General features: G+C 39.0%; 1 protein-coding gene across 1 annotated transcript in view; it reads right to left on the reverse strand.

The window, feature by feature from the left end:
- RIC1 (RIC1 homolog, RAB6A GEF complex partner 1) overlaps positions 1-26,665 on the reverse strand; it is a 75,489-nt gene that overhangs the window by 31,607 nt on the left and 17,217 nt on the right. The window contains exons 3-10 of the mRNA XM_015407473.1: positions 22,511-22,587; positions 14,094-14,201; positions 13,406-13,548; positions 13,126-13,259; positions 8,831-8,922; positions 3,800-3,888; positions 1,985-2,129; positions 1,754-1,802 (exon numbers count right to left, since the gene is read on the reverse strand). Of these exons, the coding sequence (XP_015262959.1) occupies positions 1,754-1,802; positions 1,985-2,129; positions 3,800-3,888; positions 8,831-8,922; positions 13,126-13,259; positions 13,406-13,548; positions 14,094-14,201; positions 22,511-22,587 (837 nt within the window). The remainder of the gene's footprint in view (positions 1-1,753; positions 1,803-1,984; positions 2,130-3,799; positions 3,889-8,830; positions 8,923-13,125; positions 13,260-13,405; positions 13,549-14,093; positions 14,202-22,510; positions 22,588-26,665) is intronic.

The raw sequence follows: 26,665 nt of genomic DNA on the forward strand, positions 1-26,665 counted from the left end.
AGAACTTGCTTCCTGGCCAAGCCTTTCTTCCCCTCTAATGGCTGAGGCTCCTCCCCTTTCTCCTGCCTTGCTATGCTTGGGTGCCTCAATTACACGGGAGAAATACAAAGCACCTTTGAGACCAACAAAGTCTTATCCAAGGTATGAGCTTTTGTGTGCCTTGCTCGTTATGCTGTGGCTCTCCTGGGTGCAACTGGGTCCCCGCCCCCTTTTCACTGTATTCATGCCCTCATGATACAGTCTTTCTCCGTAGCAAAACAATGTGAACTATTTAGATGAGGAATAACTACAAGCCAGTGAGGTGGATTAGGCTGAGAGTGTGTGTCCAGACCAAGTTCTCCCAGCACATTTCCTTTGGGGATTTTGAACTTAGATTTCCCAGATAGTAGGCTGATAGTGACCACTGAGGAAGACTATGGTGCCTTCTCATGTTATTGACCAGCACACAGAGCAATTTATGTACAAAAGCTCGCAATGCCCAGCCATTTCATGTTTTCCCTGGATCCTAGGCTCAGAACTCTGAGCATGAGATTTCTGTAGTGAATACCAATAAATCAAAAGTAGGTTTGCAGCTTACAGATAGACACTTGAACAGCATACTCAAGGTTGCAACAGCACAAACATTATGTTGCAGTAATTCAGAGCAAGAGGTGTCAGTTATCAGACACTGTTAAATAAACAAAATATTGCAAGAGTGGTAATGTTTTAAGCATATTTTTATTTTAAGTAAAAAACCCTTTGTGTTTGTGTTCTTTATAAAGTTTGTATCTCCGCTACCTGGCATTACATTTTTTGACACATATGGCCCAGCATAATGAGGTCTCATTTATGTCAGATCTGGCCTTCATAACAAATGAATTTGACACCTGTGTTCTAAGCAATTCATCACACAATAATCCAGGTTTCTATTACAAAAATGCATTCAGGTATCACAGTAATCCAACACTATGCATGAACCCAACTTGTGCCAGTTGCATGGTCACATCTTACTTCTGCTTCTCGCCACTCCTCTTCTTGTTCAGAGTGTGATGGCAAGAGCCCCAGTTTCAAACAAACCTAATTTACTTAAAATATACAAATGTATCACCTGAGTTAATCAAAGCGAGTTCCCCCATCAACCAGGATTTTGAAGCTAGATTAAACTGTGGTTAAGAATCAGTTTGTGGGGGGAACTAACTCTAGTGAACCTGGAAAACTGTACTCATACATCACGGGTATCTGGGGTTTGTTTAAAATGTACAATGCTTGCTTAATGTCTGAAAAGACAACTTCTCCTTTTCTCCACAGCTGTTTGGCCCTATCTTCTTCTGATTATCTCAGTACCCTGGAGTGAGCACACACGAGCTAGCCCCAGCCATTAGAACTGCCCTGGCAGATGAGGCTATCATATACCAGCTAGTCCTGGATGGGCTTCTCCCTACTATCACCTTTCTTCAACTATCTCATCATATTCTACCTTGGCTACATAAAGTAACTTCAAAATGGAGTCAGATAAACTATCTTCCAAGATCTGGAACATAATATTTTTAGCAAGTCTCAATGACTTTGAATGACTTTTCCTGATTAAATTAGATGAAAAGAATAATCCTGAAAATGCCTAAATTCAAAAAAGAAAGAGATGCCACAATACCAAATACAGTGGGGGAATCATTCTTTTTTATGTACTAGAAGAGTGGTCTTATATAATTTCCCTAAATAAAATCCAGTAAGTGCTTTCACTGTATTTTTCTGTTGTTCACTGAATAGTGCTTACCATAGAACTGATCTTTAGAGGGTCCTTTTTGGTACCATCAGACCGATAGCTACAAATAAAAACACAGCACATTTTTATTAAACTCTAGATCATTTAAAGTGTAAGAAAATCACCTGCTATTACACATTAGGGACAAGGAAGAATTCTGTTATTAATACATGTTTTAAATAAAAGCTCAATAGCAAAAGATGGGTCAATTCACAGTCATAATAATGCTTTAAAAATACTTACGCAAAATCTCCCCCCAAAGTACAGATCAGCTGAGCACCAAATACACTCCATAAGGAAAGTCCGCCATATTCCCAGGTCACCATAACAACACAGCTATCAGGAGACCATTTGATTAATCTAACAGCTCCTGTTTTGTTCCAAATATCTATGACAGAAAAATAATCCAGCACATGAGCATACTGAGAAGTACATACAGGCTTTTGGAAGCCTTTTAAAGATGGGCATTATTTGCATATTAAATGGTTAGTACACAAGAGGCACAGTCCAGTCCACAATTCAACATAGCCTGACTAGATGGTTTAGGGTCAAGGAACTTGAAGGATCACTTCAGTCCATAAGAGCTCAGATTACTTACCTGTGCTCTGCTCAGGATCCCTTCTGTGAAAGACCTGAGATGGGCAAGTACATAGAGCAAGGTTTTCTCAGCACTGTACACCAAATGGTGGAAGTCCCAGGAAATCTACCTTGCCTCCTCATTTTTGACTTTCCAGAAGCTGGTCAGGACTAACTCATTCCAGAGGACATTTGAGAGTTCTCTCTCTTGACCTCTTGTGTTAATCTATTTAGGGGATTTTTTCTGATAGTGTTGATATACTTGCTGATTTTATAGTTTTGTTGACTGACTTATCTATTAGTATTAATTGATTTTAATATTTTTAGCTGTTGCTGACTTCATACTTTTAATTACTCTGGCTTTTATCTGATTTATTTTTATGGCTGTAAACTGCTTTGTAAATTTTAAATAGCAGAAAGACAGGATACAAATTTTAAAAATAATAATGCAGCTGTGAGGATTCTAACTGGAATCCATTGTAATAGTCATATTCTCTTCTTATAATCAAAGCTTTATAGTAATATGTGCTATTTCTTCATCTTGGACACTGGATGTCTACAAACCCTAATAAAAAACTGCAAACTACAAGACCACTTGCTTATGAGGAAGGAAAAAAAAACAGCATTCAGAATCACAAGAAAGAAGACAACAATTTTATTCCTTTCAAGCTTGTAAACAAATATAAAAAATCCTAAGTATATGAGTCTCAAAGGGGTGGGTGGGTTAGAATTAAACAAGAATTCTCTCATTTATATAGGAGCTTTCTTAGGGCTCTTTGACACACCTGCATATATATCACTAATTTCATATTACTGACAATGGAATGTGTGAATTGACTCCACCAACAAGCTGTTTGAGAAATATTTTTGAGTTAAAAGGGAACACTAAAAAAGTTGTGTGATAGCCCATTCAGACATGTAAGCATCACTTGATTTTGCAATCTTCAAGTGACACATACACATGAGAACCTGCCCTGGAATTCATAATAACTCAGTGAAACAGATGAATGAACATCCCTTTGCTTGTCCAGATCTTTTGTACTTAATTCAACTATTTCATTTTGGATATTCATTCCATCCACTGCCATTCAATACAACTGTATGTGAAACACACAGCATATATATCCTCACATATTTTCTGAACACAAGCATTTTTTAATACTAGAATAGATTGCACACATTTTTCTTCATCAAATAGTTATCTATAACACATTCAGTAAAACGTGGAGTTCTAAAATGCATTTATTGTACAGCCACAAAGACAGTAAAAATTTGAAAATATTTTGGAGTAAATGTAAAAACGTGGAGGACAATAAAAACATTTTCATTTGCTTAAACCCATACATGACATACACATGATGACATATAAATCTACCTGTATTTCTAATAATGTAGCATAGTCTTCAAGGTTGGTGCCATTATGAATTGTCAGCATTTGCTAAACTGTTAACTTGCTAAACGTTTATATTAAAAAAAACTCACCAGGATACTGCTTGGGTGTTAGCTCCAGTTTATGAGACAGCTGCATGGCCCCAGTGGAATTATCTATTGTATAAACTTGCACTGAACCACTGGAAAAGAATATGCCATTTGTGAACACTTAATGTTTTTATTTTTCATGCAAGACTGGGAAAGTTCATGCTCCCCCCCGACATACTCTAGTTCATATGCACCAAGTTCATCCAATCCAAAACACAAATTAGGCTACAAAGAACACAAAATTTATCTTATCCAAACTGTTAAGAAAAATACATGTAGTCTTATATTTTCTGTTTTTATACATTTTACTCTTTTAAATATTCTTTGCCCATTACATTTTAATGTCATTTACTTTTTTTGAAAAAAAATAGTTAAACATATTATAAGTAAAATACTGTGACCTTCAGCTTTCAACCCCACTCACCCGCCCTGCCTGTTCATGTTATCAGTAATCAAACAAACAGTATTAGGATTCTTTGGCTGTTTTTATACAAGCATGACTCTGGAGTCCTTTAACATGCAGAGAGACCACCATTCTACTGAGATTTTTATGGATTTGGACAGGACAGAGAGATGGACTGGAAGTGTAGGGTTGTAGGGAAGGAGTTTAGGCTCAGACAAATAACTCCAATGAAATCACAAACAAATCTGTAGTCAAAGCATATATATATAAAGGTAAAGGTTCCCTTGCTTGAAAGCCAGTCGAGTCCGACTCTAGGGTTGCGGTGCTCATCTCCATTTCAAAGCCGAAGAGCCAGCGCTGTCCGAAGACGTTTTCCGTGGTCATGTGGCTGGCATGACTAAACACCAAGGTGCACGGAACGCTTATATATAAAAAATTGTAGAATCACAAACATAATAAAGAAGTGGGTGGTAACAAACTCAAACCCACAATAAGTCACAGCATATCTCAAAAGCAGCAGACTTCCTTCATAAATAGAACAAGCACACAGAGAAAAAAAAATGTTTATATAAATACCAGAAGTCCTTGAATTGAAGTCCAAACAGTTATATATGGTGGCTTGTAGTAAATAAGATCCGTTCCATGTAGAAACTATGCAGTTCTGGATAATATAATCAGCATTTCAGATCTATTCCTTAGATAAATCAGGTAAATCTTCATTAAAGTACAATAAATACACATGTATAAGTGAGGTCCCGATCAAAATATTCCAATTAGGCACAGCTCCATTACCTCTCCAACTTGCAAGATATATGGAGCTGTGCCTAATTGGAATATTTTGATCAGGACCTCGCTTATACATGTGTATTTATTGTACATTAACGAAGACGTACCTGATTTACCTGACGAAGGAATAGATCTGAAACACTGATTATATTATCCGGAACTGCGTAGTTTCTACTTGGAACGGTTCTTATTTACTACAAGCCACAGTATATAACTGTTTGGACTTCAATTCAAGGACATGTGATATTAATATAAAGAATTTTTTTCCTCTGTGTGCTTGTTCTATTTATGAAGGAAGTCTGCTGCTTTTGAGATATGCTGTGACTTATTGTGGGTTTGAGTTTGTTACCACCCACTTTTGGATAATTGTTCTTTATTATGTTTGTGATTCTACAATATTATATGTATGAGTTTAGCATTATTATTGACTTTGCTTTCCATATAATTATTGTTGCATTTATTTAGCGTGCTTTGACTACAGATTTGTGATTTCATTGGTCTTTTTTTCTGTAGCCTCCCTCCTTCTTACTAGGACAAATAACTCAGCATGGCAACATAGTCTCAAAGGAGGGCAAAGGAAACTAGCTTACAAGATTCATTTCAGTTATAGACCTGATCAGAGCCTTAAGCAATTAAAAATTATAAGTGGTGATGAAAGGACTGGGAGGGAAGAGAAGAGGGTGGATTTTTTTTAAAAAAAGAACATTATGTACCATTTATTTTTAAAAATATTTTCAGAGTAAAAAATAACCATGGCTCTCAAAATTCAGAATTAATCAGCATAAATCCATAAATTATTTCTCCCAACATTAGTTGAAACAAATGTTAGTGCTTTCTAGTGTAAAGAGGGTTTTTTTGTCTTTTTTAATTCTACAAATATTTCCAGACTAAGATCTGAAAACCTCTGGACCTTTTAGTCACTCTGAAAACCAAACAAGAATAAAAGACCTGCTTTGATCAAAGACAGCAACCTCTAATCTATACTGATCTGTTGAAGTTCATGCTGTAGATTATCTCCACTAATCAGTTTGACAGTGTAGGTATTTCTTCTGGGACTCAGTGTTTATAGAGCAAGTGCAACAGAGCACAACATCAAGCTTATCTTCCGGAAGAACTGTGTGGGCTTGATCTCTGTGCCCTGTGATCTGTTTGGCTTTTCAGGACCACTGACTGGCACTGTGAGAAACAGGATGCTGGACAAGATGAACCACTAGTCTAAGCCAGCAGAGCAGCTCTTATGGTATTCTTCTTCCCACTCCCACTCTAAGTCAGGCATTGCCATATGCTGTACTACCGGCCCAGGTGTAAGAACTTCCACTAATATCATTCAGAGAGGAGGGCATTCTAATTTAAACTTATTGGCAAGCCAACCTGAAGTCCTAAATGCTAGTAGAAAGGCAGGACATGACCCTTGAAAATAAATGAAAACAAACATTAGACAACAGCTGAATTTACACTGCTTCCTCCATCTATTTTCCAGAAGAACAGAGATTTTTATCTGTCCATTTCTTCTGTTCATTCAGTGGGTATTTCACCACATCCACAGATTTTGTTAACATCTCAATAGGAAATGCCTCCAACAATACAATTTGAAGGCGCAGCATAACCCTGCAAGTCATTCCTGCACTGTAGTACACAGCTAACCAAGTACTACCCATCAGTAGGTGAAAGACATCAATATATAATCATAATTCTCTTGCTACATACCAAAAATTAGTTTGCATGCATTTCTTTAAAAAATGGCCCTGTGCCTGCTTCAGTCTAAGTTACTTGTTTACATGCAGCTCTTATCCAGTTCAAATGATGATTTTATGGTAGGGATCATAAAAGGAAATTCTCTACTTGAACATTGAAAGCAATTATAAAATCTGTTTCGCATTTTTAGACATTCCTTTAAGAATATGTATTCTGTACACATCATAGCCACATATATCACACACTTTAATTTTTAAGATTGAGTATCTTAAACTTTCACCATTTTAAATGCCTGTTTCAAATATTCATTATATTCCAACTACTCTCAAATTATTTTGGCTTGGGGGCCCATACAACATTACCTCAGCTGAGATTTTCAACAATGGTTGGTTGCATATTTTAAAGAAAGTAGCATATGGTATCGTTAAAATATGAAAAACAGTGTCATAGTAAAGCAGTAAGAAACACCTCAACTTGGTATTTTTTTGTCTTTCTAGAGAATGGCTTTGGGATATAACACCAATGGTCCCATTGCTCTTTGCTGCTACTGCAGAACATTACTCATAAATATTCCTGCATATCTCTAAACTCTTTGGAGGTAGCCAACCAAGGTACAAGAGGCCAAGACACCATTCCCATTATAAAGTATGGATTCTCATCCAAGCTCTCCCTGCTGTTTTGCTGCTGCTGGGCAAAAGGTGAGATTTGCCTTCTGACCAGCATCCCCCCTTGTAGGGCACAGAATCCATTGCTTTCATTTGTCTCATGGGTGTCTTTTCCCAGTGAATGCTCAGGAAGTTGACAGGAATGATTTTGTGAATGAGCAATTGTGTGTTCCAGGGTCTGCATTCCCCTCGCCTGGCAAAAGGTAACTTGGCCACATATGGCGCCCTGAATCCTATGGTATGTTCATGCCAGGGCCCTGGCCAGTCATGCCATGGAGCTCCTTCCAGAGGAAGGTGCTTTCTTCCCACCCTTGGTGTATTCCATGTATGAGCAGAGGCACCTGAACGCTGGTCAGGGGAGGTATGTCAATGTGTTGTCCCTGTTGTGTGGGCACTGGCATTTATGACTAGCCTGCTATCACTATGCTCTCTGTGGCTTGCCAAGGGCATTTGTCAGTTATTTCTTCTCTGTGAAGAAAGCACAGGATACTGACTAGTGGCATCAGGGTTGTAGAATGGAGCTGAAAGTCACTCAGCTGTGCTTATAATAGAGAAGGGGTTAGATACCTTTACAGACTTACAAAATGAGACTTTGCTCGTTTTGGAAATGAACTGATTTCCATTGTATCTGCCTACATTGCTGCTGTTGCGTCTCTACAGCTCCACTCTCATGTCTTCCATAATGTACTGGCACTAACCTAAAAGAGCATTTATTTGCTAGCCAGACATTAACATCCAGTACTAAGTTATGAATCCTAATAGTGTAGTTCAAGCATCCTAATTATCAAATGAGGAAGGAAAAAAATCTACCCATCTCAGAAATACGGAACGCTTGTGTCAAACGTTTTTTATAATGTTCTTTCTCAATTTGGGATAGGAGAAGGGAAGCACAAAGAGAAGAGGGCAAACCACCATACAAAGTAGCTTGAGAGATCTCAGAGGCAGCCACATTTTTAATCTCAGACAGATAATTTCCAGGACAGAATAGTAAATTTAATTGAAATACTCTCCCAAAAATAGCATTGGAAGAACATAGTATCCCAGCAAATGGGCCACTAATAAAGATGAAGATAAAAAGATGTTTAACAACATACTATACTTTTTAGTAGTGACAATTAAGTTCCAGGTCACTGATACGTAACATGTTTAGACAGTATACCTGTGTGAGGAATTTAAAAGTTTACTTTGCCATGGTGGCTACTGAAGATAGACAAATGACAGGTGAGTCTTTTCCCCCAAGCCTAGCATGTGATTTGCAAAATGCTTTATTTCATTAATAAATACTTCCAAAAAGACTTTTTCCAAGACAAGGCGTATTTTCTATTTTTCTTTAAACAAGATTGAAAAAAAAATCAACAGGACCACTCCTAATCAGAGGTTCAGAAATTGTTTTTAAAAAATTAAGCTTTGCTTAAAGGCAAACATAGTATAAAGGAACACCAATTTTCCTTCCCTTCAGATTCACAGTTGAGACAGATAACTTACTTTGCACATCCAAATGCCATTAATTGGTATTTGTTGTTTACAGCCACACAGGTTCCATCCAGAACATCCTGTGCCCAAACACCATGGAGCTGCTGTAAGATATGTTATAAAAGATTTTATGTAAAGACACTTGTTTAGTCTGGAACAGAGCATACTCCAGACAAAGCCATCATATTGAGAAGCTTTTCTTAAATTTAAGTTCACAAGGCACAAGCACTGCTGATTGCAAGGACCTTTCAAATAAGCTTCCAACAAGAACTGAGACCAATTTTCCTTATACAAATTGTTCACGTCACTATTTATCTCTATTTTTAAAAGCAGCAGTATTGTTCCTTGTACCTCTCTCCCAACCCCATTCCCCAAAGAGCAAGCACATCTGCTAGGATGTGAGGGAAAGGCAACATTTTCTGCTGATGGCAGGCCTTTCTACCCCTTGTAGAATGCCACTCCAGAGGCTCCCTCAAACCCAGAGGCAGCTTTTCAAAAGGGCAACTTAAACCATTTGTACTGAAACACACTTGGATCCCAGCTATACAAATGTGAAGTACAGTAAATTATGATGTCATTTTGCATTTTATCTTTTCATAAACAGCTTTGAGCATCTTGGTAGGTGGAAAGGCAGCTCAGAATTATATTAAAGTTTTGTCAAAACCCATAGCATACCACATTTCACTGGATTTAGCAATCTTTACGCGTTACAGTTTTCCACAAGGAAACCATCTTTTCCTTAAGGATGCTATAAAGTGTGATGCTGCTGTTAACAAAATACCTTCACAAAGGGAAATATTATATGTCAGATTTGTCTTATCTCAATTCAGGTCTTTGGAAGCAAGGCAGTACTTAACTATTCAGCTCAACAAAACAGTAGAATTAACTTCCAAATCTGTATATTAAAACACAGGTTTTAATAAACAAATATTAACAAGATTGATATTAACAGGGGTCATTTCCTGCAGGAGCGCACAGGAACGGAGCTCCGGCAGTAAAGAGCCCAGGGGGCGGGCACATGCAACAAGCCTGCTCCCAGCAGCCCTCAATCAGAGCAAGAAGGAGCCAGGTAAGTTGCAGAGCCCCCCCCTACCCCCCCGGCCCAAAACAGTCCAGTGGCACCTTTGAGACCAGGTTTTAATTCAGGTACAAGCTCTCCCTCCTCTGCGACGACAGATCTCCATGTTCTCCCCCCCCCAATAGCTAGTAATCCAAAACAGTCCAGTGGAGCCTGAGTGGTGGGTGTTGCCTTCTGACACACTTCCGGTGATGTCAGGGGATGTGGCATATGCAAATAAATTATGCTAATGAGCTTCTGCACCTCTTTTTCTACAAAATGACCCCTGGATATTAATATTTTTTCACGATCTCAGCCATACATAATGCAGCAACTCTGCTGAAGTTAAGCAGCTTTGGGAGACTTTCCAGAAACCAATATATGTTCATTCCACTGAAGATAGCTAACAGAGAAATGTAATAAAACATAGATCACAATGACCAGAAGTAAAAGAACCCAGAAAAGTACAAAAAAGTTCAAAATGCACCTGTATAGTACCTGAAGGAGAAATATGTTTTAAGCTCAGCATGTGAATATTTTTAAAAAATAATTAATCCATATGATATAAAATGTGACAGTAGAATATAAATTAAATTTGGGCAGATCACACAGAATGAATGCTAGAAAGCAAATACGAATACTGCAGTCTTAACTATACAAATTGCATCTGCACATCAAAAAGCACTTTGTACTTATTCTAAGTGTTACTTATGAAATATTTATCTTGTACTAACTTTCAATTCAGTTAGATTTAACATATCGATGAATACAGAAAACCTACAAAAAGAACAGCAGCAAAGTTAAAAAAAACTCATTTAGTTCTAGGTTTTGCCTTAATATATTTCTTCACTAAACCACATTGGTTGAATGCATATTTCACAGTTTCTCAGTCATAACTTACTAAGAGAATAAGACAGAATATTTAATTAACTTATAAAAAAAATTAATTTAAATTTTTATTTTCAGTTTTACAAATCAGACATTCCATCTGTACATCTTACATATATAGTAGAGTCCTTACTCGCTAAACAAATTTTCAAGCCACTTATATACCTTTAATCATCTCTTCTCATGTACCTTCTCATTTTTATTTTTTAGTTTCAAACTCAGATTGTGGCCACTGTTGCGTTTTCCAAATTTGCTGGCAAATGGAGTGCAGCACTTTAACAGCATCATCTTCTAAGACTTTTCATAAACAGTCATTATATAAACTATTAAATAAACTTCTTGCACTTTATATCCCTCCGGGATTATATTTAACAGGTATATTTCAGGTTTTAGTGCTAAATTTTTTTCCAGAATTTCTTGAATTAGTATCTTCCATACCATTTTCCAGTAACCTTGTATTTTATTACATTTCCACCACATATGGTAGAAGGTCCCTATATTCGATTTGCACTTCCAACATAAGTTGGGCTACCCGGAATAACATTTTGCTATTTTATCCAGGGACCAGTACCATCTGTGGAACATTTTATATACATTTTCCTTGTATGAAATGGCTTTCATATATTTAATAGTTTTCCAAATTTTTGACCATTGCTCCCATTCTATATTCTCTCCTACATCTTTCATCCAGGTTAACATAACAGTTTTAATTGTTTCGTCTTGTTCATACTCATCCAATAAAGCTTATATAATTTCTGTATTAATTTATCATTCGAGGACAACCAAATTTTATCCAGTTCATTATTCTGATCTTCAAATCCCCTTAACATATCTTTTTTATATTTGTCTCGTAACATTATCTACTCCCACCATGATAAGTTATTTTCTTGTTGTAATTTTTCTTCTGTTTTTAATTTATTGTTTCTACTTAGCAGGATTTGATAGCTTTCTTTCTTACTCATTGTTATTAATGAGGGATTAATAAAAGCTTCTAGAGGGGAGACCCATCTTGGAGTTTTCCTATAGAATATTCTTTTTATATTTCTCCATATGTTATTCAGTGCTCCTCTTAACGTGTGTCTTTCAAAGTTTGAATGGATTTTATCTTTTTCATACCATATATACGCGTGCCACCCCATATACAAATCATGCCCTTCTAATGCCAAAATCCTTGTATTTTCCAATGTTATCCATTCTTTTATCCAAACTAGGGTGGCCGCTTGGTAGTATATATACCAATTAGGAACATACATTCCCCCTCTTTCCTTTCTATCCTGCATCACATTCCATTTTATTCTGGGTCTCTTATATTGCCATATAAATTGTCTTGTAATTTTATTCAGCTCTTCAAAGATATTTTGTTTTTTTAAGACCGGTATACTTTGAGCTAAGAATAAGAATCTTGGTAAAAAGTTCATCTTTATCAGCGCTATTCTACCCATCAGTGATAACGGAATATTCTTCCATTTAGTCAAGTCTGTAGCAATTTCTTTCAATAACTTATAATAATTGTCTTCTATTAGTGAATTACATTTGTTAGATACATTAATTCCCAAATATTTTACTTTTTTAACCACTTCCATGTTAGTTAATTCTTGTATTAATTCTAAAGTCCTTGGAGAGCAATTTTTAGTTATTATTTTGGATTTTTTATGATTAATCTTAAGTCCTGCCACTTGCCCATAGTTTTTAATAGTTTCCATCAAGTGGATAATTGATGTTTCTGGATTTTCAAAAATAAACACCAGGCCATCTGTGAATGCCTGCAATTTATATTCTTCACCTCTTATTTTTAGCCCTTCTATCTGTGTATCATTCCTTGTTGCATTATTTAAAGATTCTAGTGCGAAAATAAATAATAATGGCGAAATCGGACATCCCTGTCTAGAACCCTTCTGCATTTCTATCGTGTTAGTTACATCTCCATTTACTATTACTTTTGCATATTGTTTGTTGTAAACTGGTTTGACCATTGTATAAAAATATTGTCCATATTCTGCACTGTTTAGTTTCTGTAGTAAAAATTCCCATGATAAATTATCGAAGGCTTTTTCCGCGTCAAGAAACATTAATGTAAGTTCTTTATCCGAGTCTTCTTCATAATACTCTAACACATCTATGATTATTCGTAAGTTGTTTTTCATTTGTCTCTTGGGCAGAAAGCCAGCTTGATCTTGATGAACAGTTTGGGATAATACTTTTTAAAATCTATTTGCCAATATTCCTGCAAAAATTGGTTGAATGCATATTTCACAGTTTCTCAGTCATAATTTACTAAGAGAATAAGACAGAATATTAAATTAACTTATAAAATTTGAGCAACCAACTAATGATGTGCTAGTGCAGTATAAAAAAATCATACCTCTGCTGTGAATCCACTTGACATTGGTGTAATAAAACCAACTCTGCCATCACTAAACACAACAGCAAACCCATCAAGCGTAGCACAGTATTCCATATCTCTGATGTGCACATCCTCAAATCCCAAAAATGAACCTAGTAATAGAAAAATTAACAATTTTGACTGCCATATTTCAAACTGTCTTCTTGGCCTTCATTAGCTCTACTTTCACAGAAAAGGTAGGCTCCCTTCTAAAGTATTCTCCTCTCTTTATAAACAACAGGAGTTAAATAAGAAATACCTCTAGAAGAATGGAGATCCACGGAAAATGGTACTGTACAGAGGTTTATGGCTTTCCTTCCATTTATCACACCATCCCAGTGAATTAGATGAAGCAGCCCATCAACAGTAGCAACAAGTAGATCTTCCAACATGGACTGTAAGCTACAAGAAAGATACAGTAGGTACTACAGGCAGTGAAGACCAATCACAAATTATATTTAATATAATTCAGGTCTCTTGTCCTAGAAGGATACAATATAATTCAGCCTGTGATTTTTAATTCATTCTTTAATGGAGGTTTGGGGAACTTCCCAAACAGGACATAGTAACATACTTTTTTCAGCAAAAATAAAAATTAAGGACCCTGTTAATTACAAAAAACCAAACAGTAGTAAATAGTCAACTTTCTGATAAGGAGGAGAAGAACACTGGTACCGATAAGTGCATCATCACAAGTTCTATTAGGTCATTTCTATAGCAGCTGACAAGGCATAGAGAAGAAACCATAAAACATTGTTCTAACACACTGACTAAAATCAAACTCAAAAAGGTAGAAGCATTCCCTGGATGTGACATTGATTCAGTGCTTGACATCGCATAACATATTAGCATGCCTTAAATGTTCCACCAGTGATTTCCTGGATTACTGCTATCAAGCATATCATTAGCCATGTTTGAAAGCAGATATGAATGAAGATTCACCGTACCTGGTTATAGATGCTTGCAAATCCAAAATTTGCTTCTTCTCTAGATTTAATAATGGGGCACATTGTTCTTCCTTATAGTGTGGTGTTCCTTTCATATGTGGGCTTCCTCTTTAAAAAGAAGACAAAAAACAATCCAAACTTCACAAGGCTGTTTTATTAAGTCCCTCAAACAAAACTACTGAACAGACACTCTATGGTAAAAATAGTGTTCTCTGCCATACAGTTCTGACTAAATTTAAGAGGAATGAGGACAGCTCTTACTCTAACCCAACTATGAAGCAAGCTCTAGAGTCTACTATGGCATGGCAATAAAGCTGCACTGGATCTCTACCCTATCACAGTCAAAGGAACAGTGGACATAGTTAGGACTACATCAGAGGAGATATTTATCTTCTAAATTATTCAGACAGGTATTATTTTTAATGGGATGATTGTACCATAAGAATCATATAAACCTTATGATCCGATCAGAACAAAGTAAGGATTCAGAGGAAAAATAGTTCTGGACTATGCTACCATGGAACGGGCTCCAAGCCTCCCTCTCTGCTCTGTGTTCCTGAGAACAAAATAATCCCACAGGTGCTTTTTGCCTCATTGTGGAGTTGCACAGCAGTGCATTCATACTGCATTTCCAGCCCCCACTTGGGCAAATAACACTTGCCCAGAGTTGTTCTGGCTTGGGAAAACAGTACGGGGGTGGATGGAGTACTTCCTCCCCCAATGCCATTGTTCTGATCTGAATAGGGCCCTGCAATGCTTGGTAAAGTAAGCTGTCCACAGCTACTGAGGAGCTGCAGGGAAAATGAGTTGAGTTGGCAGAAGCCTGACTTGACCTGTGGCCAAAGTATACCTTAGCCCACAGCTGCAACAGGTATAAACTTTGTAACATTATAACGATTTTTTAAATTTGTTAAACATATTAATTGTTCCGCAAATTATTCACATTTAACAATAACCATCTCCTTCAAAATAGGTTGTAGATGACTAAAGTACACATAGGAATTGCCACTAGCTAATGCTGTAGATTGGGGCTGCGGTGGCTCAGTGGTTAAGATGCTGAACTACAGAAAGGAAGGTCAGTAGTTCAGCAGTTTGAGACCCGAGTGCTGCATGACGGAGTGAGTTCTGGTCTCTGGTCCCAGCTCCTGTCAACCTAGCAGTTCAAAAGCAAGAAATTGCAAGTAGATAAATAGGTACTGCTTTGGTGGGAAGGTAACAGTATTCCATGAGCCTTGGCATCTAGTCATGCCGGCCACATGACCATGGAAACGTCTCCAGACAGCACTGGCTCTTTGGCTTGGAAACGGAGATGAGTACCGTACCCTAGAGTCAGATTCGACTGGCTTTCGAGGAAGGGAAACCTTTACCTTTAATGCTGTAGATTATCTTACATAATTTTTCATGCTATATGATTTGACTAAAAATCTATCTTAAAAATCATTTCATTGAGTCACAAAAAATATATATTTTACAGGATTATATTTCAACATTCCCCCAAAGTTCCCAATTGCCCAAAAGCAAAACAAACAACAACAACGAACAAAACCTGGGAACACTGCAACCTTCATCAGATGTGTTAGACCATGGCATCTTCACATATCCTCGTCTTTGGTACTTAGCAGGAACTCTCTGGATAAACACTAGCCCAAATGCATTCTTAATAATTATAACTGTAATTAACATATGGCAGCAGGAGGCAGTGGGGAAAGTGTACTTAGCAGGAACTCACTAGCCCAAATACATTCTTAATAATTATAACTGTACAAGGCAGATCTGGAATGCTCACTAGGGGTGTGCATTTGGCTTCGCCGAACAAAAAACACACACCAAATAAATGCCTTATCAGTATTCATTCGGTATTCTAAAGCCAAATGCAAATTCAGGAAAATTTTCGGCAACCAAATATAATTTCCCAAATTTCCCCCCAAATTTATTTGGCTTTTGGGTAGCCAAATGCCAACTTCCCTCCCTCTGTGGCTTCCCTCATCAATTTCACTCCCCACCAGTCAGCTGTTAGGTTTAAGCCATTTAAACCTAACAGCTGACAGGCAGGTGGGAGTGAAACTGACCATGAAGAAATGCAGGCAGAGAGTGCAGCCATATTTAAATGCCTTTCTTTACCTCCCCGAATACGGGGAGGGAAAGAAAGGCATTTAATCATGCCCACCGTGTCTCTGCCTGCCCTTCTCCAGCCACTCCGTGGCTGCGGAATGACTGGAGAGGACAGGCAGGGAGCCCAGGCATGTTTCCATGCCTGCCCTTGGTTTCCCAGCTGGCCCGCTACAGTGGGTCAGCTGGGGAAGCCAACGGAAGGCATGGAAAAATGCCTCATTCCCTCCCTGAGCCTCTCTGCTGCTGCAGAGAAACTCAGGGAGGGAAGGAAAGGCATTTAAACATGCCTGAGCTGTCTTTGCCTGCTGTTCTGCAGCTGCGGAGAAGCTGGAGAAGGGCTGGCAGGAAGCTCAGGCATTTTTCCATGCCTGCCCTTGACTTCCCAGCTGATCCACTGTGCGGAGAGACTCAGGGAGGGAAGGAAATCTCAATGCAGGAATGTTTAAATGCCTTTCCTTCCCTCCCTGAGCTGCTGTGGAGAGACTCAGGAAGGAAAGGATGCATGTTTCCATGTCTTCCCTTGGATTCCCCAACTGATTGGTGGCGGGGGACAGGCTGGGAAGCCAAGGACAGGCATGGAAACATGCCTGGGCTCCCTGCCTTCTCTTCTCCAGCTACCCCAGAGAGAGGAGCCTTTCCCTGGTCAGTTTCACTCCCATGCCCTGCCTGCTGTTAGGTTTAAATGGCTTAAACCTAACAGCTGACTGGCGGAGAGTGAAATTGACAAGGAAAGCTGCAGAGGCTTCAGGAGGGAAAGAAGGTTAACATGCCTCCCTTTCCTCCTGTTGAGCATACCAGATCCGAATATATTGGGCAGTACTGAATATTTCCTGGGTCTGATATACCCAAAACTGAAAAATACCTTTTATTTTTTGCACACCCCTAATGCTCACACTAAGAGATACATTGTTGTAGGATTCCTTAATTTCCATTTTCTCACCACTGACAGCAGCAACTGGAGTAAACCTTGGGGCATATGTAAGATCATTAAAAAATTCAGTGTTTAGATGTAGCACACATCCTCAATGATCTAAGTATTTCAATTGCTTTGACCTTTAAACTATGAATGCACACTGCTGACAGAAGCAGGAAGGAATGCTTTGTCTCCGTTGCCACATCAGCAGTTGCTGATGTCTATCCAAATTCTAAATTACAGCAGACACTTCTCAAAAGTGTTAAAACAGAAGAGGATATTCTCAAAAGTCTAAGTCAGTTGTACTAAGTCAGATCAAGTGTCCTTTCAACTGAAATGTACTTAAACTAAGTATACAGGTTTACAGGGACTTGTGAAAGTGATTTGCATTCTCTTAATACTTTTTGTGAAGAAATGCCTTTTTCTAGATAGAGGTCTGACCTGAGTAAAACCTTTACCAAGAGATTTTTAAAAACTTTTCTCTCTGGGCAGAGAACAGGCAGGAAGGGGGAAGTAAGTTCAATGGCTTTCCAGCCTCACCTCAGATACCTCTTAAGAAATGCTAATAGGACCTGCTAACAACCATAGGATAGCCCAGTCTCCACCCCCCTCCAAGCAGGAAACAGATATTTGGATAAATTAAGAGAAGGAGGAGGAGAAGAGATTGGATTTATACCCCGCCCTTCACTCCGAGTGGCTTACAATCTCCTTCCCTTCCTCTTCCCATTACACACACCCTGTGAGGTAGGTTGAGCTGAGAAAGCTCTTTGAGAACTGCTCTTGAGAGAACTGTGGCTTGCCTAAGGTAACCCAGCAGCTGCATGTAGAGGAGCGGGGAATCAAACCCGGTTCTCCCAGATTAAAGTCCGTGCTCCTAACCACTACACCAAACTGAAAGCAAGGAGGAAGGTCTCTTTGGTGCTGAGTCCATCAGAGCAGACAAACTCTTAATTGAGGTCTAGAGGAGATGGCCTTTGCCATGTGCTGGCCTGGGCAGCTGAAGGAAGCTGCAAGGTAGTGGAACCTCTGTATAGATCTATAACATTTTAAGCCAGGGGTGGCCAAACTTGCTTCATGTAAGAGCCACATAGACACAATGTCAGATGCTCGAGAGCCGCAAGCTGAATTTGGAGGAAGAGGCAGGGTTGGGGGGAGTGCCCCAAAAGTGACATCACAGGAAGGGGTGGGTTTTGGTACAGGATGTGACATCATCAGAAGGGGTGGGGCTTAGGAAGTGCCATCACCTGACCTTTGACCTGGAAGTGACATCACAGGACATCACTTTGTGATATCACATCCTTGTGAGGTGCCACCCCAGAGTCTCCTGGCTCCACTCCCAAAGTCACCCCAAAAAAGAGGGGGGGAAATCTAAACCAACAAAGTACAAACATCCAAAGGAAGTTTAGAAAACCAACTGAGGGCCAAAAGTTAAAAACATAAGTAAGTGTACAAAAGACTGTTTATTACAAAGACATATAAAATCCTACTAGGGGCCCAAATAAAGCCTCATAAAATGTACAAAGTTACAAATACACAAAAAAGAGAGCAGTGTATGTATGATCTGATGCGTTTTGGCTCACAAGAGCCTCTTCAGAGGTCAAATAGTGCAAAATATAACAAGCTACAGAGTCCCTGTAACACATGTTTAGGCAATTAACAATAAATAATAACTAAAATCGGACCAAAATTGGAATGTTCCAATATGGAATTGAATGACATACCAAAAAGTTTTTATTTGGGGCCACAAATATATTTGGCCTTGTGTCAGAAGTTGTTGTATGAACTGGAAATATTATGTACCTTCCACTTTAAGTCCTAAGAGTGCAAATAGAATTGCCTTGTCAGGGACAATGTGCCATCAATATGTAACATATTGTTACATACTGGTATGCGTTTGTTTGCACAGAACAGGTGCACTGTTATAAATATTTACGTGTGATCATACAGGATAATAGGATGAAAAGTTCACATACAAAGTATGTTTCCTCTAATGCACAAAAGAGTGCTGGCACTATACAAAAATTCCATTGGACCAGAGGTGGGCTAAATGTGGCAGGTGCCATTAAATTATTTTCGATGAAATCTCTCGTACAAATCCTATATGAAGCTCTGCTATTACAGCGAATAGGACATTGATGGAAAGAACACAACTCAAATTCCTAAGAGCAGTACTTCAGACACCAATGAATGTGTCAAATGCAGCTATAAGATTGGAAGTTGGGATGGTAACAATGGAAGCCAGATTACGAATTGTTTTACTGCAAATAATCTTGCACATCTAATTCTGAATGATTCTTAAGGATACCTCCCCAAGCGGGGAGAGAGCAAAAAGGATCGCTGAAATGGCTTTTGCAAGATCTTCCCCCTTTCATTCTGCTGGCCTTGGGGAGCTGCCATCAGCAGAAAGGAGAGAGGGAAGATCCATGAGCCTCATGAATGAACCAGTTTGCAAGTCAGGGGAGGTTTGTCCCGGTTCATAGTTCGTGAAGAACCTTCATTTTCCCAGTTCGTGCCCATCCCTAATCTCCATCCCCTCCTGAGGGGCCCAGGGAAGCAGGACTGACCAGGAAACGCACCACCTCTTGATCAGTGTGTTTATGCTGCAGGCAAGAGGCAGCTGACGCAGGCTGCTGGCAACTGCTGCAACAAGGCATAGGGTGGGGTTGGTGCCAGAATTCAACACCACAGCTGAAGTACTTTCCATTTCAGCCTGATGCTCTATTGTTTCATTCCAAGTGGCCAATTTACACCTCCACTTTTGCTTCTGCAGCCCTCTGGCATGATGGCCCCTAAATCACCTGCAAGTGTGCAGGCCATTTCAAATTCAGGCTATTTGAGATGCAAATGACATAGCTGTGGGGTTTCTGTGGTGACTGGCCACTCAAGCAGAGCTGGAGGTGGACGGACAAACAAGGAGGGTTCCTCCCCTCCAATGAAGACAATAGAATAATACACAGTAAGACAATGGGGGGAACAAATGATGATTGAATAGTAACTCCACATCAAAGAGAGGCCAAGAGGTAACTGGAGTTCCTCTGAGTCCTGCACATGCAAAGGAGGCAGGAAAAGAACAGAAGGAGGAGGTACTCCTCTCATCAGGGGAGGGAAGAAATGACCAAATATCCTGCCTTCAGGGATTGTGGGAGAAGGAGTTCCCAAACACCAGGATGTCTCCCTCTCCTCAAATGATAAGAGCTATTTAAGACCTCATGCTAGAGTGCTGTGCAAAAGAAGCACACTAAATCCAAAGATGTTCCTCCACAACTTCTTGTTGAAGTGGGAGCTAGAGAAATATAAAGAACCTACTTGTTAGTTACAGTATTGCACAAACTCTCTCTCTCAAGTGTTCTGTAGAAAACAACTTGTAAATCTCTTCTACTTTGGATTGAACCCTCTGTATGTACCCTTGGGGATTTTTTGATAAAATGTTTTAAAAGCAAAAGTACACATAGTTACTGCTATTTATACCTTTACACATACTTTAATACCAAAAGATATGCCTGCTCCCAGAAGTTTATGCAATTTCTTTTCTTTGCTAAACATCAGTTTCTAATGCTATTTGGCTTCATTTTCTAAATTTTAATCGGTTTTCTGCCATCATATTAAAATTTAGGCTGAAGACTGAAGTGCATTCTTTGTACACATATTTGAGAGCAGCATCTCAGAGCGTGGGCTTATGGCCAGCACTGACAATGTTCCAAGTTCCAATCTGAACTAGAAGGAAGCTGGAGCAGTGCCACATATAGTCTTGGCTCCATCCAAATATCAACTGCTATCTATTCTTTAGCTTTCCTCCAAAGAATTGAGTAGAACAGTCTAGGAGAACAAGTCAACAAACCCTTAAGGCCCAACACTATTACTGCCATCAAGAACTCTTTGTAACGCTCCAGGAAACCAGTTTCCACATCAAATCCCTGAAGGCCTTTCCACACAGCCAACCAAAGTATACTGCATCTGGATATCAGTTTTTATAAACCTTGTCTGCAAATGTAATAGAACATCTACAGGGATGATGTCATCTACATGGGATGACCAGCTTGCTAATATGGGTTAATCATGTTGCTGTTCCTCCTACGATCCCTTTTAATAAATATATGGGTTGATGCATGCTCCAAAGCAGGAAAGGAAGCCAACAGCTTGAAAAGAATTTAACTTTTTAAATACAGCGAAACAAAAGATTAACAAAAGGCAGAACACAACCTCAAAGACAGGAAAAGACCAGATCATGACCACAACTTTGCCATGCTGTTGCTGTACCATAAAAGACAGCAAGCCCTCAAAGAATCTCTCTCTTATGTTTTAATAAAATTAACATGGTATTAGCCTATCCCAATGTAAAAGCTCAAATAAGCAATGATAATATATACTGCAAATTACAGAAACAGAATGTGCGGGGGGGGGGGGGGATCAGCATTTAATGGGAAATGATTGAAACAATCACTTTTATATCCTCTCCCACAATTAACGATATGACACTTTTGAACCTATGGAATTATATTGCAACATTTGTTGAGTGTTGCCAATTTAAGAAGAAATCCACAAACAGAAGAAAACAACTATTTCTCCTTATTTTATAAGGGCACTGACAAATCGCATCCACTTCACAAGCTGCAAACACACATTCTTTTTGCTTGTCATTTCAAAGGAGAATACATTGGGTTGGATCCTGATGAACTGGAAATGGACAAATGGATTTTTGCTACTTTCCCTTCTTCTTTTGCTTCCCAAAACAGGTTGGAGGGTCCTTACAGTGTGGAATGAGGGCTACTACCAGAATGGGGAACAGCCAAAAATCCCATCCGCCCACTTCTTGTGAAAGCTGCAGAAGAATTCACACAGGAGTTAAGCAGAGGTAGCCACAAATTTTGCCCTTATTAGATCAACAAGGCAGTACAAACCATTTGTGCAACATGCCAAGAAGAGACGGATCCTAACACTTCAAAGCCAGAAACTTAAGGTAATTAGTACACAGCTGGTCATACAAGGTGATAAAACAGCAAAGGTTATAGCAAGTGTTTGTATCTACTTCCTCTTTCTCAAGAAAGACCCTAAACTAACCAGGTCACTGCATTTTTTCTCAGAAGCTTCAATCAAATAGCAACATGGCTTTTTAAACCCTTATAATAAAACTTAGTTTAATTCCACTAACAGGTTTGCTGAAAATTGCACTGCTGTAATTCTCAGATGTTTTAAGTATCAGCCAAAAAAGCATAGGACCATTAGGTGTATTTTTCCCCCTAACAACAGCTTTTCACATGTCAGTAACTTTTCACGGATACACCAAAATACTGTACATGTATTTTAGAAAACATTTTTATAATGGGAGTTTATTTCAAGCTGTTTTAGCATGTACAATGGAAAGAAACAAAAAAAAAAATTACAATAGACTTACCTGGGATAAATCGGTTCATAAAGATACTTGTCTCTTGCAGACAGAAGATTAAAAAACAAGATATATCCATTTGCAGTCTGAAAAATATTAAAATACTCACATGAGTTAAGTTCTTACATGAGTTTTGCTAGAACTATTTCAAAGCACTATAAATTTAACATGAGTATGTTTTTCCTATAACACTGTGTAGATACTGTACTTGTACTTGCTCTCCCACATGTGCACAAACATTTCATTCATGTAACAGTGAACCTTGAAACGTTAATACATATTCATTATATTCAGATGTATCAAACCATAGTTTCTCATTATGGTAACAAGCTTCAGAAGACCTCAGACCCATGCCCCTTCCTCCCTCTGAGTTGAAAGACTGGAGACTCCACGTTCTCAACAAACCACAGTTCATTACGACATCTGGATTGGTCAAAACTATGAACTGTTTTCTGGGATCCAGAAAGTCTTCAATGTCCAAGTCACAGTCAAGGAAAAGCCTTACAAGGCTCATTCGTGTAACAATGATGCATGTTTTGTTCTTGCACCTGAATAGAGCCATGAAGTGTTAGGATATTTAAAATATAAAAGCCTGTGTGTGTGTGTTAAGTACCATCAAGTCACTTCTGATTTATAGTGATCCTATGAATTAATGACCTCCAAAACAGCTTCTCTTTTACAGCCTTGCTCAGGTCTTACAAACTGAGGTTCATGACTTCCTTGAGTCAATCCAGCTCATGTTTGGTCTTCTTTTCCTGATGTCTTCTACTTTTCCCAGCAGTATTGTCTTTTCCAGTGACCGAAGAATGCGACCAAAGTACAATAGCCTCAGTTAAGTCACTTCAGCTTCTAAGGAGAGTTCAAGCTTGATTTAATCAAGAATCAATTTATTTGGCTTTTTGGGGGTCCATGGTATCCACAAAAACCCCAACACTGCATTTGAAATTAATCAGCTTTCTTCCTGTCAGCTTTCTCCACCCATACATAGTAATGTGGAATACAATGGTATGAATGATCATGATCGGCAGCAACACATCCTTACACTTAAGAATCTTTTCTAGCTCCTTTATGGCTGCCCTTCTCAGTGTTAATCTCCTTCTGATTTCTTGGTCGCAGTCTTCTCTTTGGTTGATGATGAAGCTAAGGAATAGAAAATCTTCCATTTTCTTATCATCTTAAAAGTTGTGTAATCCCCCAGTAGTCACTACTTCTGTCTTCTTGATGTGCAGCTGTAATCCTACTTTGGCACTTTCTGCTTGAGCCTTATTCAGCAGTTGTTTCAAGTCTTCCCGGTTTTCTGCCAGTAATGTGGTATCACCTGCGTTATCTCAAATTGTTAATGTTTCTTCCCCAGTTTTCACTCCACCTTCATCTAAATCTAATCCAGTTATATTTATTGAAAACTTCTAAAGCTAAGTTTAGAAATTATTTCTGGTGCTGGCTTCACCCATCCTGAGGACAGAAGTAATAATATGGGAAGGAGAGGAAGCAGGAAAATGGAAGTTAATATGGGGGCTTTCAAGAAATGGAAAGAGAAAGCAGTGGGGAAGGGGGAAATGAGATGCCCCCCGCAAGTCCTTGCAAGTCCTTTGCTTGTACTTCGCTAATTGTCTGTTCCCAGCATCTTAATTAAGTGTCTTTTATATCTACAGAAGCAAGCCACATCCTGCAAGAGAGGACAGGAATGCTCATAACAAGAGCATTCTGACTTTTTGAACATTGAGACTCTGCTGCTGCCAGAAGCAAAGCAGCAGCCAGAGCATCACCCCTCAGGAAGAAGGCATGTGCTTGCTCTCTTTCACACTTTCTCCTTCATGCCCACCCCAAAATCCTAAACAGAAATTTTGCAAGCACAGCTGAAGGAAAAGCTGCTTGATTCCTGTCTTTGACATCACTGCATAAGGCAGCCAACAAAGTCCCATAATCTCCTCCTCTTCCATTCCCATCTCAAAGCCTGTATTCCTGCACAGTGTAGCTCCAACATTCCACCCATTCAATTTTCCAGGCAACTGGACAATTCTTGCTTCCTCATTTTCTTGCTTTCACAATTTCTTGAACACACATAAGAAACATCAGTGATATGAGGGAGATTTTGTATGTGTACCAGCCCTGGAATGGGAACAGTGACTGATCATGTGAGTTTGTATGCTGAGGCTTATGTTCTAGCCTCAGAAGACAGTGGAAGGTCCAGTTGCTTACCTTTCAAATGTGTTTGTTGACCCAAGGAGACAGGGGGTGCCAATTTTTGAATTACTACATGTATGCCAATTAAACCCTTTCTTATGCCTACTGATACAAAAGTCTTTATATTTAAACTCAGATGTTTTGGAACATCTACTAGTAAAACTGAGTTATATGGTATTAGAGATATCTGTTACGAAGAGTTAATCCACAACCAATTTATTGAATGCCATGATCTTGGCAGCCACAATCTACAAAGGTGCTAATAGTGATGGAGGAGTCGTGTTTAAAAACCACAATGAATGGACTTCAGCATATCATTTATTCCTGAATCTCAGTATTCCCCATCTGTAAAATTAGACTCATCTGTGAAACTGGTGTGTTTGTGTACATGCACGGCTCAAATATTTGGCACAGATGCACCAAGTGACCTATGAAAACTATACCAAGCTACATTGTTCCCCATTAGCAAAACAGGGCTGGATATGAGTATTAAGGAGGAGACGTGTTCTATTTAATAGTTCCATATTAACCCAATAAATAGCCTTGGGTTAGGCACCTTTAACTCTACTCCAATATTCCTCAATCAGGAAAGTTCTCAAACTGCCTTGTGATATACATGCTACATTTCTTTATCAGGGGTTGGAGCCTATAATCAGTAAGTAAAATTCTACTCACACAACAGAATATTATATATCTGAATTGCCTTGCAGTGGCTTAGTTGACCTGCAGGTACAATCTTTTTACAATCTGAGTTCTGTTCTCCCCAGCCCGATTCACAACTGTCTACCAAGTCATGTCTGCTAGATCTGCAAAACACTCCAGCCCAAGGGTGTCAAACTTAAGGCTTTAGTGAGTCCCACGGCTCTTTTCTTCCCCCTCCTCCCCCTCCTGTCCTCACCCTTTGAAGCTTGAGGCTGCCGAAGTTTCTAGCTCCCTTCCTCTTTGTCTTTGCCCGCTTCAAAAAGGAAGCTCTTCTGGGCTTATAAATTACAAAGAAAATACAGAATGGATTTTTCCATTAAGGTCTATGCACCCAGACTATTCTAGGACTGTTTCTAGCAATTGAAACAGTACTCTGGGACTGGAAGGACAGCTCCCAGAGTAGAATGACGGTGCCTAGCAAGTGTTCTGGGACTAGAATGACTGGGTGCAGAGTGGAATGACAGCCCCTGGAAGTAGCAGCAGCATTCTGGGAATGGAATTCCACTCTGGGGGCTCTCATTCCAATCCCAGAATGCTTCTGCTACTCCCAGGGACTGTCATTTCATTCTGGTGGCTGTCATTCCAGTCCCAGAGTAGTCTATCTTAATGGGAAATCCATTTTGATTTTCTTTGCAACTTTGTCTGTGCTGCAATGTATTTCAATGGAGTGGAGGTCAAGTAGTTTCACTTTCCTGTGTTTGAATAGCTGAAGCTGCTGCTTGATGGAGTTGTCTCCTTGCAAATATAGGGTTGATGTTTTAAGCCCGCTTGTCTCTGCTTAATGGACCTGAGAACGGATGCCTAAGTGAATACTCTGACCTGGGAACCCACAGCTAAAGGGAGATATTACACTGGAGAGCCACTGCCACTCTGAGTAGACCTGGGGGGAGGGGAGAAGCTTGCAATGCCCAGCCATTTCATGTTCCTAGGCTCAGAGAGTTTTATATTTTTAGTTTATATCTTAGTTTCTGCTGTGATCCTTGTGCTTTTTCTTGATTTTTTAAAATTGCATTTCCAAATCCCACTATTCCCCCAACTTTCAATTTTAGGCAGGCATCTTTTAAAGGGGGTGGGTGGGAGGTGTCAGTTATCAAAGACTGTTAAATAAACAAAATATTGCAAGAGTTTTAAGCATATTTGTATTTTAAGTAAAAAATTAATATCTTTAATTGGGTTTGTATCTGTTATAAAGTTTATATCTCTACTACCTGGCCTTACATTTTATGACAAGTATGACCTGCCCCCACAAATTCCCACTTATGTCAGATCCAGCCCTTG

The sequence above is a fragment of the Gekko japonicus genome, unplaced genomic scaffold (genome assembly GCF_001447785.1).
Source record: "Gekko japonicus isolate JY-2015 unplaced genomic scaffold, Gekko_japonicus_V1.1 scaffold667, whole genome shotgun sequence".
Classification (NCBI taxonomy): Eukaryota; Metazoa; Chordata; class Lepidosauria; order Squamata; family Gekkonidae; genus Gekko; species Gekko japonicus.